The following is a 13,433-nucleotide window of genomic DNA, read 5'->3' on the forward strand; positions in this document are numbered from 1 at the left end:
TGGCTCCTAACGCCTTTTTGGAAAAGGCGATGGCGACCTGTGGCAGTGAGCAAGAACCCTGGGGCGGGCTGCCACGTCCCCCTCCAGGGTACCTTCCCGACCCAGGGATCAAACCCATGGCCCCGGCACTGGCAGGCGGATTCTTCACCACTGAGTTACCAGGGAAGCCCTGAGGTACAGTTAGATTTACAGAATTCTTTACACATACTTTCTCTTATTCAGTGTGTCCTGGAGGAAAAGACACTCAGGATACTTGCTCTGTGTCTCCAAGAGTAACCTTCGAGAAAGGCCTGCCGACTGATTCATCCCTGGTCTACGGCAAGGAGCTGGCAGGGAGGAAAGGCAAGATGCACCTTCCCAGGTGCAGGCAGGGCTGACCATCGGGGCCACGACCCCCATCTCTGTGTCCAGAACGCATGAGAACTAGGGCCAGATTCGCCTCTTGGGAGACCAAGGCGTCATGCCCGGCTTGTAACAAAGATGACTCCTTGTAAACCAGAGTGACGAATTTCCTAGAGGGCAAAGAATATGCCAGGATTTCCTGCAGGAAGGGGCCAGGGAGGCCCCATCCTCACCATGTAGGGACAATGGCATCTCCTGACTCAGGGTTAAGAGGCTCACTTTGCTGCCCTCGCCTCTAGGTTTTATTCTGAATGCTGTGTGGAACAGACACCCCCCCGAAGGTGATGTGATCCTGGTTTCTCGGGCTGGACTGCACCTAACCTGCCTCAGATTGGGGTGGGGCTCAGACTTGGGCAGACAAGGTGGCTCCCTGTGGTTATTTGTCTATGAACAGGACCCGGGAGATCTGCCCACGGCCCCAAATCACCAGGTCCATTTCTCTGTGGTCCTCAGCAGTCTGCCTCATCACCACCCATTTACAGAGAGGCTTCAGAAGGTCTGCTTTCCTTGGCAGGTGGCCAGTGGAGCAGCATACAGACCACGGACCCAGTCTTAGAGCAACAGGATCGTGGTCAAGACTCCAGAATATTCTGAACCACGAGGTCCTCTTGTTGGGTCCTCGCAGGTCAGGATCGTCTTACCTTGAAGAATGGAAACTGATTCATGCTCTGATTAGCACTTGAATCCTATCGCCCGCATCCTACTCCCTAGAAGAGACTAGGCTAGCTCAGGGGCTTTCCGTTCAGGCTGAGTTTGCACAAAGGTCCATCTAGTCAAGGCTATGGTTTTCCCGGTAGTCAGGTATGGATGTGAGAGTTGGACTGTGAAGAAAGCTGAGCTCTGAAGAATTGATGCTTTTGAACTGTGGTGTTGGAGAAGACTCTTGAGAGTCCCCTGGACAGCAAGGAGATCCAACCAGTCCATCCTCAAGGAAATCAGTCCTGACTATTCAGAAGGACTGATGCTGAAGCTGAAGCTCCAATACTCTGGCCACCTGATGAGAAGAACTGACTCATTGGAAAAGACCCTGATGCTGGGAAAGATTGAAGGTGGGAGGAGAAGGGGACAACAGAGGATGAGATGGTTGGATGGTATCACCGACTCAATGGACATGAGTTTGAGCAAGCTCCTGGAGTTGGTGATGGACAGGGAGGCCTGGCATGCTGCAGTCCATGGGGTCGCAAAGAGTCAGACACGACTGAGCGATTGAACCGAACTGGGCTCCCTCCCCACGTTGCTGGCGAGGACCTGGGTACCAGCAGGTTAAAGTGTCCTGAGAAGCTGTGAGATGACCACCCTGTTCTCATCACTCCTCAGAAATATGACACTTCTGCCTAATTAAGACTCTCTGTGCTCCCCAAGACTGTGGCCTGGGGAAGTCCCTGTCAATGTCCCTCTATTAGGAGCCATCCATCCTTTGCCAAGGTCATGTTCATCAGCAGGCCATGGGGGCTACTTTCTCTGATCAGTGCAGTTCCACTCTGCACGTGACTTGAGGCAGACGCATGACAGAGGACCCTGCTCATGTCCCGGTGAGTCTGGAGCATCAGTGAGGCCACAACACGCCTGAATCCTGCTTCATCCAGGAAGTCGTCCCTTTATTCACGGTCCTAGGCTGCTGGGATCACTCCCTTCTCAGGACAACGAGAGTATTTGCTTTCTCTGCTGTTTCTCCTGCAATGTGATCACTTACTCTTAAATTGTTATTCATTTCACATGTTTATCTCCCACCTCTCTAGTTAACTTGAGGCTTCCAGTTTGGGACTCCGCAGGATAGGATGATAGCTTTACATAAATGTTGGCTCCTCTGGCTAAAACATTTGTAAGACTTCTTGTGCAAACTCTGTTCTTTTTGCAAAATAGAAATAGTTAATTTCCAAGACCAAGGGAGTCACTCCTGGGACAATGTTGCCTCTTCCAATACCTCGAATAGTTGAGAAAATCAGGTTATGGAGCAAAAGAAGAGCTTAACTTTTGGCTTGTACTGAGGAGGCAAGCATTCAAAACCCTAATCAGTTTAAGGAGATAAAATTCCCACACTGCGGAGGCCTCTGGAAAGACACAAAGTCACCGTGTACTAACCCAGATTAATTACCCAGAGAAAACATCTGGGCGCCGGGAAAACAAACAAGTCAGCAAAGACTGAAATCTGTGACAAGCTCATGAATCTAAGCGCCAAGGTCGGAACAAGCTCCCTAGCACTACACTGATACCTGTGAGATTAGAAAACAGTGACCTAAGGCATCAATATCTGTTGATGAAATCTGGAGGATACCAGACATTCTGTCAAGGAATCTCATCTCCATGGAACTCAGGACTTTGCCAAAAGAGATTTTGGTGATTTACACTGGACACATTCCAATTTCCATTGGTGGATTCTCAATAACCAATATGTTCAAGAGTCCCTCAAGGGGGCATGTCTCCGAAACAATGAGCTGACGCTCCGTCCCATTTAGGTCACGTTTACTCCCCCCGATAATGTGACGTTTTTCATCCTATTTTCAAAAACACCTCCAAAGTCCTTTAACTTGTAGACACTGGAGAACAGCAACACAACCCCTATGAGAACTGAAAACACGCGTTGGTAGCTCAAAAGCAGGTCTGTGGGTTGAAGCGCTCGAGGCAAATTCTGTGATGCTCAAGCCTTTGTTCATTTTGCATTTACACCCGGTCCGCACATATAGGCGCGTCTGAGAACAGCGGTGGGAGATGAGGAAGACCAATTTCTCTTGCTGACGTGCCAGCCAAGAATACATTTCTTTGTTATCTGACCTTCGGATGAGAGAAATGGAACCAGATCTGAAGGTCCGGCTCAGGCAGGCTCTGGGTGTTTCCCATCGTTAAACTGATTATTTTAACATCACGTCCGAGACAATAAGTGGAAGTTTAAAATTTCCTCTTTCAGTGGGAGGAAGGCCCTCTTCCCGGCTCATGCTATGTGAACCATGGGACCTGAAATATTTATACTCAAGGGGAGAAAAGACAGAGCTCCGCTTTCTGTTTAAAGGATATAATCCTAAATCAGTTAGCTGTTCCCCTAAATCTCAAGAGGCCGTCTGAATCCATTCAATCCTTACAGCCTTTTAAAACACAAATTCAGGATGGTTTAACCCACTGCTTGCCAGTATTTTATTTAAACAGACTTTATTGAATCATAATAATAAGGTATAAAACCCAAAGTGGACGGTGGAGGAGCCTGTTGAAGGAGCATGCGCAGACCAGGAAGGATCATGGCGACCCTGTGACCTTCCCACCTTGACCTTGCCATGCCCGAGTGGAAGGCAGGCCTACGGAGTGTGTTCCTGGGCCCAGAGACACACAGACCGGGCCTCCACTGATGCACTGGCCAAAGCAAAGGCTTCCACGTGCTCGGGTTTGAAAAGAAACACCCACAGCCCCTTTCCTCATTGGGGTGGGTGTCAGACACCCCGAGACGTGACCTGCCTTCTCTGAAGGTGCTTTCACCAGCTCTGAACTGACGAGGGCCAGGCCCCTGTCAAGTCAGGAAGAAGTCGGCCAAACATATTTGGAAAGCTGCACCTGGATGAATCTACTTCCTCATATATAATGAATATAAAGACTCTACTTCCTCATATTAAGGGGGAGATCTGGGGCTAAAAGTAAAATGAATCAGACTAGAAAAGTAAGACCGGAATAGTGTCTGAAAAGCACCAGAGCCTGAGTGAATGCCGCCAGGGGGTGCAGTCGATGGTGGAGAATGAGACCAAGAAAGCGGGTGGAAAAGACGCGTTTTCTTTATAAGCAAGAAACACCAACTCTCCCTCCCCTCCCCCAATTCTGATGCTCTAAGTTACAAGAAAACCATAGTGATGTTGATAAGTCTCCAGTTCCTATTTGTTGAAAGTTCCACTTTGTATAGTTTGAAGGATTTCTTTGTTAGTTCAGCATGCTTACAATTCAAGTTAGACACACACACAAAAAGAGTCTTTGTGACACGAACATCTTGCCGTTACTCTCGAGGATGCAATCTGGAACTAGCTAGAGACACTTCCTGAGTAAGAAAACAGCGCGAGAAGAGGGATTACAGACGATAAAGCGGGTGCCGAGTGTGGATGCTGGAGGACAGGAAAATGCTTCCACAGACTTCACTGATTCAAAGCCTGTCCAGGTGATAGCGGTGGCACCAACCGTCTACAGACTTTAAAAAGGGTGATGTTGGTACGTCAGCAAACCGCTGAAAAGAAACGGAACAATTTTCTGCAAAGTAGAACCTGCTGGATTTCAGAAGTGTGAGTCTGTGATTCAGGGAGCCCTGGCAGACCAGAAGGGATGGCTTGCCTGAACAATACCCCCAGCTCCCAGAAAGTGGGAAGAGGACCAGGGGTCTCCGCCTCCCTTCCACGTGGCCCCAGCTGCTGTGGCCCAGCGGCCAGGTTTTCCCATGACCCCACCCCGTTTCCATGGTGACCCCACACAGAGCCAGGATATTGCCCTGTCCTGGGGTGAAAACCCTCTCTCCAAACAACTGAAATGCACAGACCCAACCTGCCTTCAGGAGAAAATTATCTTCATACAGATCTGCAATTCTTCAAGTGAGAGAGAGGGCAGAGTACTGCTTAGAAAAAAAATTATAATTGTACATTTGGGAAATGATAAATAGTTACTGTTTCTGTAAATAAATCTAGACAAGTATGTTACGAATGTAAAACTGTTTAAAAATTCTTATTTGAATAGAAGGCTCTCAAGTTCAAGAGAAACTTTTGTTTTTTGTTTTTTTTTTCAGGAAAAAAAAAGCTAAGTTTAGTCTTCGTGCACTAATTCCAAAGAATGCGATTGACTCAACGGATTTTCTGCCAATACACTTGTTCCTTCTAGAGTCAAAAAAGGAAAGAAACCAAATCGCTTTTTTAGCGTGAACTGCCACCAATAATTACCAGCTTTGGGGAGGAGCAGACAGGATGCCTCAAAAATATTGTTGAGCCTGGTTTTGTTTGATTTGTATTGCTCTGGGGAAATGCCTGACGTGGTAAAAAGCTTCAGCATGACTTGCTGGTTATTCGGTTGCTCTAAAGTAATGACTTCCACAGCGATGGCGACCTGAGGGATCGCCGCCCTCGGAGGGCTACTCACCTTTTGTCCCTTCACGCCATGGCAGTCACACTTCCCGCAGCCAGAGCCGGCACACCCACCCTGGAAGGAAGAGAAAACAGCTTTAAACAGAAGAACAGGAGGTCCAGGTTTCAACTGAAATGCTTTTGGCATCTTCGCTATTTATGGGAAAAGCCCTACCCAGTACCACCAGCCCCATCTTAACACACACACTCTGTGGCCTCGTCCTAGGGGGACAAGTCCTTCTGCACTTGCTCAGAAGTCCATCTCTGGCCCTGGCAGACAGAACAGCAAGCCCCGAGTGGAACACATCACAGCACCACTCAGTCCAAAGAGGGAGTGCTGTCACTGACACTCTGAGACGCGGACTCGCTCCACTTCCTGAGATCCAGCAGGAACCACCGCTACTTGCAAAGGCCCTCCTGGTGCAGGACTTTCAGTGCTGAGACCACAGGAAACTGGCGGTGGGGAGGGTCCATGCTTTGCCCCTCACATCCCCAGGACACAATGACACGCAAAACATGCAAAAAGGAAACAAACAGGCCCAAAGCCTGAATAACAAAATGTTAATTCAGTTCAATCAGGACGTTTCAACAGAAGAACACTCCACAACCAAATGCCCCTGTGATTCACTTCTAACGTTTAAAGTCAAAATGCACAACAAAGAATTCAAGTGGGTGAGACGAGCTGGAGAAGAAGGGAACCAGCGTGTTCAAATGCCCACCAAATGCAACAATCAACCAGCTGCCTCTTGTCTAACAAGACGCATATCACCATTCCCACTTTACAGACGTGAACTCTGAGTCAGGAGATTTAATATAACACACGAGGACAAGGCTGAGATGAATTCAATTCAATTACCATCGTGGAAAACTGCCAACACATCGGAAGACAAACAGACGATGGTGCTCAATACATTTGCAATTTCTTCAGAAGAATCCAAATTCTAAGCCAGAATAGACATAGATATTGTGGACAGAATGGAAGAGGGTGTGATAGGTAGAATTTAGCTAACGAGCTTTACCAGCAACTCGATATTAAGCCTGAGATCCAGTGCACACCTAAACGCTGCTCCTGGCAATATGGCTTCTGGAAAATAAACCCATATTGTTAACAGCATTGTGATTGCATGAAGTCCGATTTTTGAAAACAATGTGCTCATCTTGGTTCCAATGCCTTGGAAATCTTCTTCATAAAACAGCTACATCTGGAGATATTTACTTTACAAAATGAAATCTGAACAAGTGCCTCCAAGACAGTAAGCTGTTCTTAATTTTATATTCTGGAAATGGGGATGACTGACAACAGTCCCAACGGACCCCAGACACTGCAAGTCCATCCCCTCCCCGACTCGTCTTTCAGCAATTCTTCAGCACGCACTCTCATAACCTCCTACAGTGTAAATCAACCCATGCACACAGCGTTGCTTCAGAATCTGGGTTTGGGTGACCACTTACAGCTGTCCAAAGAGATGAGGCTAAAACCTGAAACCTGTGCTCCAGAAATTCATCCGAAATGCACAAACATTAAAGAACCAACAGACTGCAGAAAGAGCCTCCTCAACCATGCCCAACAAAGGGCTCACTGCTCCAACCCAGTGCCCATGACATGTGGACTACACACCTCTGTTGTGACATGCTGATGCTGAAGCCTCAGTACTCTGGCCACATGATGCGAGAGCCATCTCACTGGAAAAGACCCTGATGCTGGGAAAGATTGAGGGCAGGAGGAGAAGGGGGCGACAGAGGATGAGATGGCTGGATGGCATCACCGACTCAATGGACAGGAGTCTGATCAAACCCTGGGAGCTAGTGGAGGACAGGGAAGCCTGGCCTGCTGCAGTCCACGGGTCCCAAAGGGTGGGACACGACCTAGTGACTGAACAGCACTGTGACATTTATCACGTGTGTCTCACAGTCCTTGGCGTGTGTGTCTCCAGGACCCCGAGAGTACTTGGAGGGCAGCCCCGGAGCGCCACACCCAGCCTGATACAGCCCGTATTTCACCTGCGACCATGTCGGCTGTAAAACCCACCACTGACTGAACCACGACACCCCGTCAACTGTTCGATCTGCGCCAACCCCAGAGGCATTTGAACACGAACACACAGGCACCTGAGAGCTGATGAGACAGAGCAGCAGGCGTCTGATCGCTGTTGTTTTGATGGTGGTGGCGGTGATGCTGGCGTCCATTGAATCAACCTCAAATAACAACCCTAGACGACAACCCAGCAACGCTGGTGTGTCAGCTCACGATGCAGGGACAGCACTGTGAGAAACCACTGTAAAAAGGAACTCGGCGGTGAGTGGGGGACCACTCCAGATGCCCAGACAGCCGAGGAGAGCGGAGGTTCTCAGGGGCCCCCCAGCACGGCGCGAAGCTGCTAGGTTAGCCCCCAGCCAGGTAAGCTCAACGGGTGAGGCAGCCCCGAGTCACCTGGGCTCCAGGTGGCTCCTCTCTGCGACGTCTCATCCCCACCATGTCCCTGCCTCTGAGCTGGGTTCAGAAACCCACACTTGCTCCTTGAACTCTGCTCAGTTACCCAGAAGGAGACCAGAAGGAGAAGCCAATCAGGTTAACACCCATGGACTTAGAACCTGTCCACCCACAGCCCAGGTTCACCGGGGTCGGTGGGTGGTGGGCAACAGCAGCCCAGGCGGGGTGGGTTTTCCTACCCACAGGTCGACAACAGCGTCTTCAAAACCAGACCTTAGTCACTCAAGTTGAAAATGGCCATTTGGTGATTCTGAGGTTTCCTCTTCTGAAAGGCTGATTAAAATCTCAGAAGCTTATCTTTATTCAATTTGAGGAAGGTTATAAAAGTGAGTTTCCTGGAACTGTTCCCTTAAGCTATCAGCAAATGCCTTAATTGTAGGGGACCCCAGATAAGAGGTTAGAGGGCCCCCATGGTGGATGCTGAGGTCAAGCTGTTTCTTGAGCTCTTGCTACAGAAACACACCCAGAAACACACCCGCAAATTTCCCTTGAACAACACTCCAGGTCATAACAACTACTGGATGAAATCAGAGACGAAAAAAGAACTAAAGTCTTATTATAGCCCTCTTACAGAAATAAAGGACCCTCACCCTGCTCCCACCAGCTTACATCAAGCAAAAAGAACATTTCTCAGTCCCAGACAAAAGATATTCATGTCTCCTTTATCTGCTTTATTCATGTAGGAAATTTTATTACCACTTCTGGCCCTAGAAGATAGTCCTGAAGCATTGATAATTCAAAGAACATCTAAACGATGGGCAACTTTTCAGAACAAAAGACATTTTTAGACCACGATTTTTGCTTCACAATCTGGGTGGCCTAGCATTTTATGCAAAATGGCTCTGTTTAAAAAAAAAACAAAAAAACCTAATTTTTAGAATAACAAACAAAAATCATGAGAGACACATGTACTTTGCTAAATAAAACCCACGTTGAAATATTGTTATTCTGGCCCACACAATGACTGATGCTGTATCTCACCCTGGCATGTAGAGTCATTTCAGCTGTGACTCGAGGATGCCTAGCTGAAAAGGGCATCAGTGACGCTCCGAGCGTCCCTTCAATCTGCCTGACTGTCTGATTTTGAAATAGCTCATTAAGTAAAAGCCTGCAGTAGTGCGAGTCTCAACCCTCCATCCTGAACCGCTGTTCAAAAGGGCGAACAAGAAAATGGCATGAGTTACTCAGAGTCACGATTTCACTGGGGACCTGACATGTGAAGCCCATGCCACAAGCTTCAGGACTTCCTGGGGAATCACATTCCGCATCTGGACCTCTCCACAGAACCAAGAGACGAGGCGGCCCCACTGGCTCCGGCAGCCATACCCCGTCCCCCCCACCCCTCCACCCCCCGCCGGCTCCAGCAGCTCCCTTGGCTGCACATCTGAGGGGGTGGACAAGGCCTGCTCATTCTTCCTGAGGTCCGAGCAGCTAGCTCCCTGCCCGTGTGTTTCGGCTTCTGGAACAGGAAGAACTTGTACTCTGTGACGCATTCCCACCCATCCCTCTTGCCTGGCCCCTCCCCGGGGTGCGAGGTCAAGTAAACCAGCCCCGAGTCCCCCGAGGAGGCCCATGCCTTCTCCCCGGGGAGACACACGCTGAACCTACAGGCCCGGCTGACCAGGCTGGTCAGGAAGACCGTCTGCCCCTGGAAACGGGGGACGTGGCTGAAGATCTCAAAGGTCGCAGCGCTGCGGGTCCTGGTCCATGTCTTACTGGGTTGGCCAAAAAGATGGCACGGGAAAACCCAAACGAGCTTTCTGCCCAGCCCTTAGAAGGAGCTCATCCGTGGCCCACAGCCACACGGGTCACTCAGACTACATGAGGGTAAGAGAAGCCGACAAAGTCCTCAGGCGCAAAAGAACCACCATTTGTACCCCTAAGCCTGTAGAAAAACTCAGAAACCAAGCCAACCTCGACAGCCAGCAGTTCACCACAAGAGCGTAACAAATTCCCTCCAAGTGGAAGCCGACCTGAATTAACATGATCTGAAAAAGAAGAAAAGGCTACACCAGCTCTCGATGAAGTCCGTCGGACACGCACACCATCGACGGAAGGGATCGAGCTTAAACGTCACAGGTAACACAACTGTGAAGGGATGCGAAAGGAACGGCGTCAGCGGAGCACTTTTATATTCTGGACGAGTCTCTCTACACTCTTCACGAGAGGACAGAACAGTGAATGGAATGTACATTTTCTTTCATGCCCCAATTAAGAGTTCCCAGAAAGTCAAACCATCAGAATTAATGCTATAAAGTATGCTAAGTTCTAAAAATTCCCAAAGATTTACGACACAGTCCGCGCGCCAGAGAAGGAAGACGGGTGACTGGGGTCAGAGACTTTCATTCAAAATAAACTCAATTTCCGCTCTTTCTCTGGCCTGCAGGCCGACCGAAAGCACTTCTCGACATCACAGAGAGTTCTAGGTGGGCATACAGGAAGGGGGAGGCTTGCTAGTTCCATTTAGAGAGACCTTTTACCTAAGCAAGGAAGCCAGCTGCTACACTACTGTGCGTGTGTGTGTGTGTGTGTGTGTGTGTGTGTATATGCGTGTGTGTGTGTGTATGCGTGTCTGCATGGGGGAGAAAAACAGAGAATGCCCCATCAAGGTGATTTGTTAACCGTGACACGTATTCCACAGGGAAGCATGTCTGAGACGAGTTAACAGAGTGAAATCCTCGCCTTTCTGTGGCTCTCTCTCTGCTTCTCGTGGAGACCGCCCTGTGCCAACCCCACTGTAACCATTTTTATGGGTTTCGCATCCCGCCAAATAGGGACAAGTGGACCTCGGCCAAGTCTAAACAGCTTATCTTTCAAATTCCTTTTCACATTCTCTGCGCTGTGCAAAATGTCAGAATAGTTTTGTGGTGATGGGACGAGCCCCGTCTTCTTCCTGGTGGTAGCCCTCCTTTGGAGAATCTCGTGCATAATCATCTACTCCACTAAAGAAGCACGTAGAGACAGAGGAATGTACTTCAGGGCCACCAGGGCAGAAACTGAAAAGCAGGTACAGATCAAAAGTGGAGCTTCCAGACCCCGCCTCCAGGGGGAGCTGTCCAGCAGAACAACCCTTCTGCAACACGATTAGGTGGCGGCCCTCAGACAGCAAGGTCAAACCAGTCCATCCTAAGGGAAATCAGTCCTAAACATTCATCGGAAGGGCTGACGCTGAAGCCCAAGCCCCCATGCTTGGGCCACCTGATGCGAAAAGCTGACTCATTAGGAAAGACCCTGATGCTGGGAAAGATTGAGGGCAGGAGGAGAAGGGGATGACAGAGGATGAGATGGCTGGATGGCATCACCGACTCAATGGACATGAGTTTGAGCAAGCTCCAGAAGCTGGTGATGGACAAGGAAGCCTGGCGTGCTGCAGTCCATGGGGCTGCAGAGTCAGACATGACTTAGTGACTGAACAACAACTGGAGCTGAGCATCACACGTGCACTTGTCCCCAGATTTCACTCCTGGCACCTGCCCCACACGTATGTGGGCAGATGTCATCAACAGCCACATCATACTTTATCATTACTGAGACTATTTCACAGCACTTGCCCTTACCACATGCCACTGAAGTTCAACCTTTTCAATTATATTATTTTTAACTCTGTTTCATTAGCCCCAAAATGTTAGTACGGCAGATAAAATATAACACCCTCCCCTCAAAGCGCCATGAGCTCACTCTTTTTGGAAACTAAAACATCATAAAGAAACAGAGAGTATATATGAGAGATTTTCATGTGTATGTCCTAGCTCGCACCCTGTTTGTAATTTTAACTAGAGTATGCTATTTCTGGCAATTCTTGTTTTCAGTGTCTGTGTACTGCCAAGAGGTTCTGCAAAATGGCTGTCAATGCCTCCACGGACCCCCAGCCCAGACAGGAGTGCCCTGAAAAAGCATCTTGAAACTTCTCCAACAGGAGGGGAGGGATGGACTAGGAGTTTGGGTTAGCAAATGCAAACTATTACACACAGAATGGATAAACAATGAAGTCCTTCTGTGTAGCACAGGGAACTATATTCGAAATCTTAAGTACCTATAATGGAAAAGAATATGAAAAAGAACACGTGTGTATGTATAGGCAGACAGATAGATGTATGGTTGAATCACTTTGCTATGTAGCAGAAATTAACACAGCACTGTAAATCAACCATTCCTCAACAGAATGGTTTTTAAGCCATGATTTAAAAACAGAACTTCAGTAGGAGCGCAGACACTGTATGACCTCCGGCTTTAAGATCTAGAACAAGTGATGCCATCGACCGCGAAAGTCAGGAGCCTGCTGGCTCGGGGGCTGCAGAGAGGTCCCCGGGTGCTGGGACATTCTCTGCTCGACCAGGCGGAGCAGTGCACGTGGAAAACTTCAGTGAGCCGCGAACTTCCAGCATCTGCACTTTGCTGTGCTTTAATTAAGTCTTCCTTGAAGGCATGCTCAAGAATGGTCACTGCAACACTCTACACAGTAGGGAGAACTGGAAACAGCAGAATAAAACATGGTGGTCTGGATCCATGGGATGAAATCCTCACCCACTGAGGTTGGGGGGCTATGACGCGGATGGGTCTCGAAGACTCAGTACCGAGCGACTGGGAAGCAGGAACAAACAAACAACAAACAAAACCAGCTGAGAGACTCTGATGATATAAAGTTCAAACCTGAACAAGCGAAGTTGCGGGGTGCTCATCCTTGGGGCTACAGGCAACGAGAAGGGGACTCAAGGGGCTTCTGGAAATGTCCTGGCTTGACCTGGTTTCTGACCAAGGACCCTAAGAGTCACTGAGCTAGGCCTTTGCAAATTCACACGCTTCTTCAATAAAACCCACCCCGCCCCCCAAAATGCGTGCATAGGATTTAAGAATTCGTGACAGCATAACCGGGAGGAACCACAGGGCAGGCCACACGGTACTCTGCAGTGGCCTCCATGGGAAAAGTCTTCAGAGTGGACATACGCAGAACTGACTCACTGCGCTGTACTCCTGAAACGAACAAAACCCACTCCACGCCAATTAAAAAAGAACCAAATCCTATGGTGCAAAATTACATATAATAAACATTAAAAAAAACAAATAAAATATTAACAGGTGTGAAGGAATTCCACCAAAGTAAAAGACAAGGAAACCCCATTATTGAAGCTACTATTATGTAGTGTTCTCTAAATTTTCCAACCAAAAAAGTCATTTATGAAAACAAGGCAATCTAAAAACAAGACAGAATGCAAACCCTAGGCCAAACGCCGAAGCACAGTAACAATTTTAAACGTCTACCTTTGCACAGCATTTTTGAATCTGCAGAAGTACGCTGGGAACTGTGGACAGAAGGGTGACGGATGTCCAAGGAGCCCACAGCCCACGCGCCTTCATCTGCATTTGCTCTACGGTGATTCTATCCTCAGCGTTTTATTTGATAAATGTAAGATAAATGTGATTCCAAAGATGTGAAAATAACTTTTCCTCATTAATACAACAGAAAA

General features: G+C 48.5%; 1 protein-coding gene across 1 annotated transcript in view; it reads right to left on the reverse strand.

The window, feature by feature from the left end:
• COL4A1 (collagen type IV alpha 1 chain) overlaps positions 1-13,433 on the reverse strand; it is a 133,314-nt gene that overhangs the window by 73,033 nt on the left and 46,848 nt on the right. Inside the window, exon 2 of the mRNA XM_027557963.1 lies at positions 5,494-5,553. Within this exon, the coding sequence (XP_027413764.1) occupies positions 5,494-5,553 (60 nt within the window). The remainder of the gene's footprint in view (positions 1-5,493; positions 5,554-13,433) is intronic.

Source organism: Bos indicus x Bos taurus, chromosome 12 (assembly GCF_003369695.1).
Source record: "Bos indicus x Bos taurus breed Angus x Brahman F1 hybrid chromosome 12, Bos_hybrid_MaternalHap_v2.0, whole genome shotgun sequence".
In the NCBI taxonomy this organism is placed as follows: domain Eukaryota; kingdom Metazoa; phylum Chordata; class Mammalia; order Artiodactyla; family Bovidae; genus Bos; species Bos indicus x Bos taurus.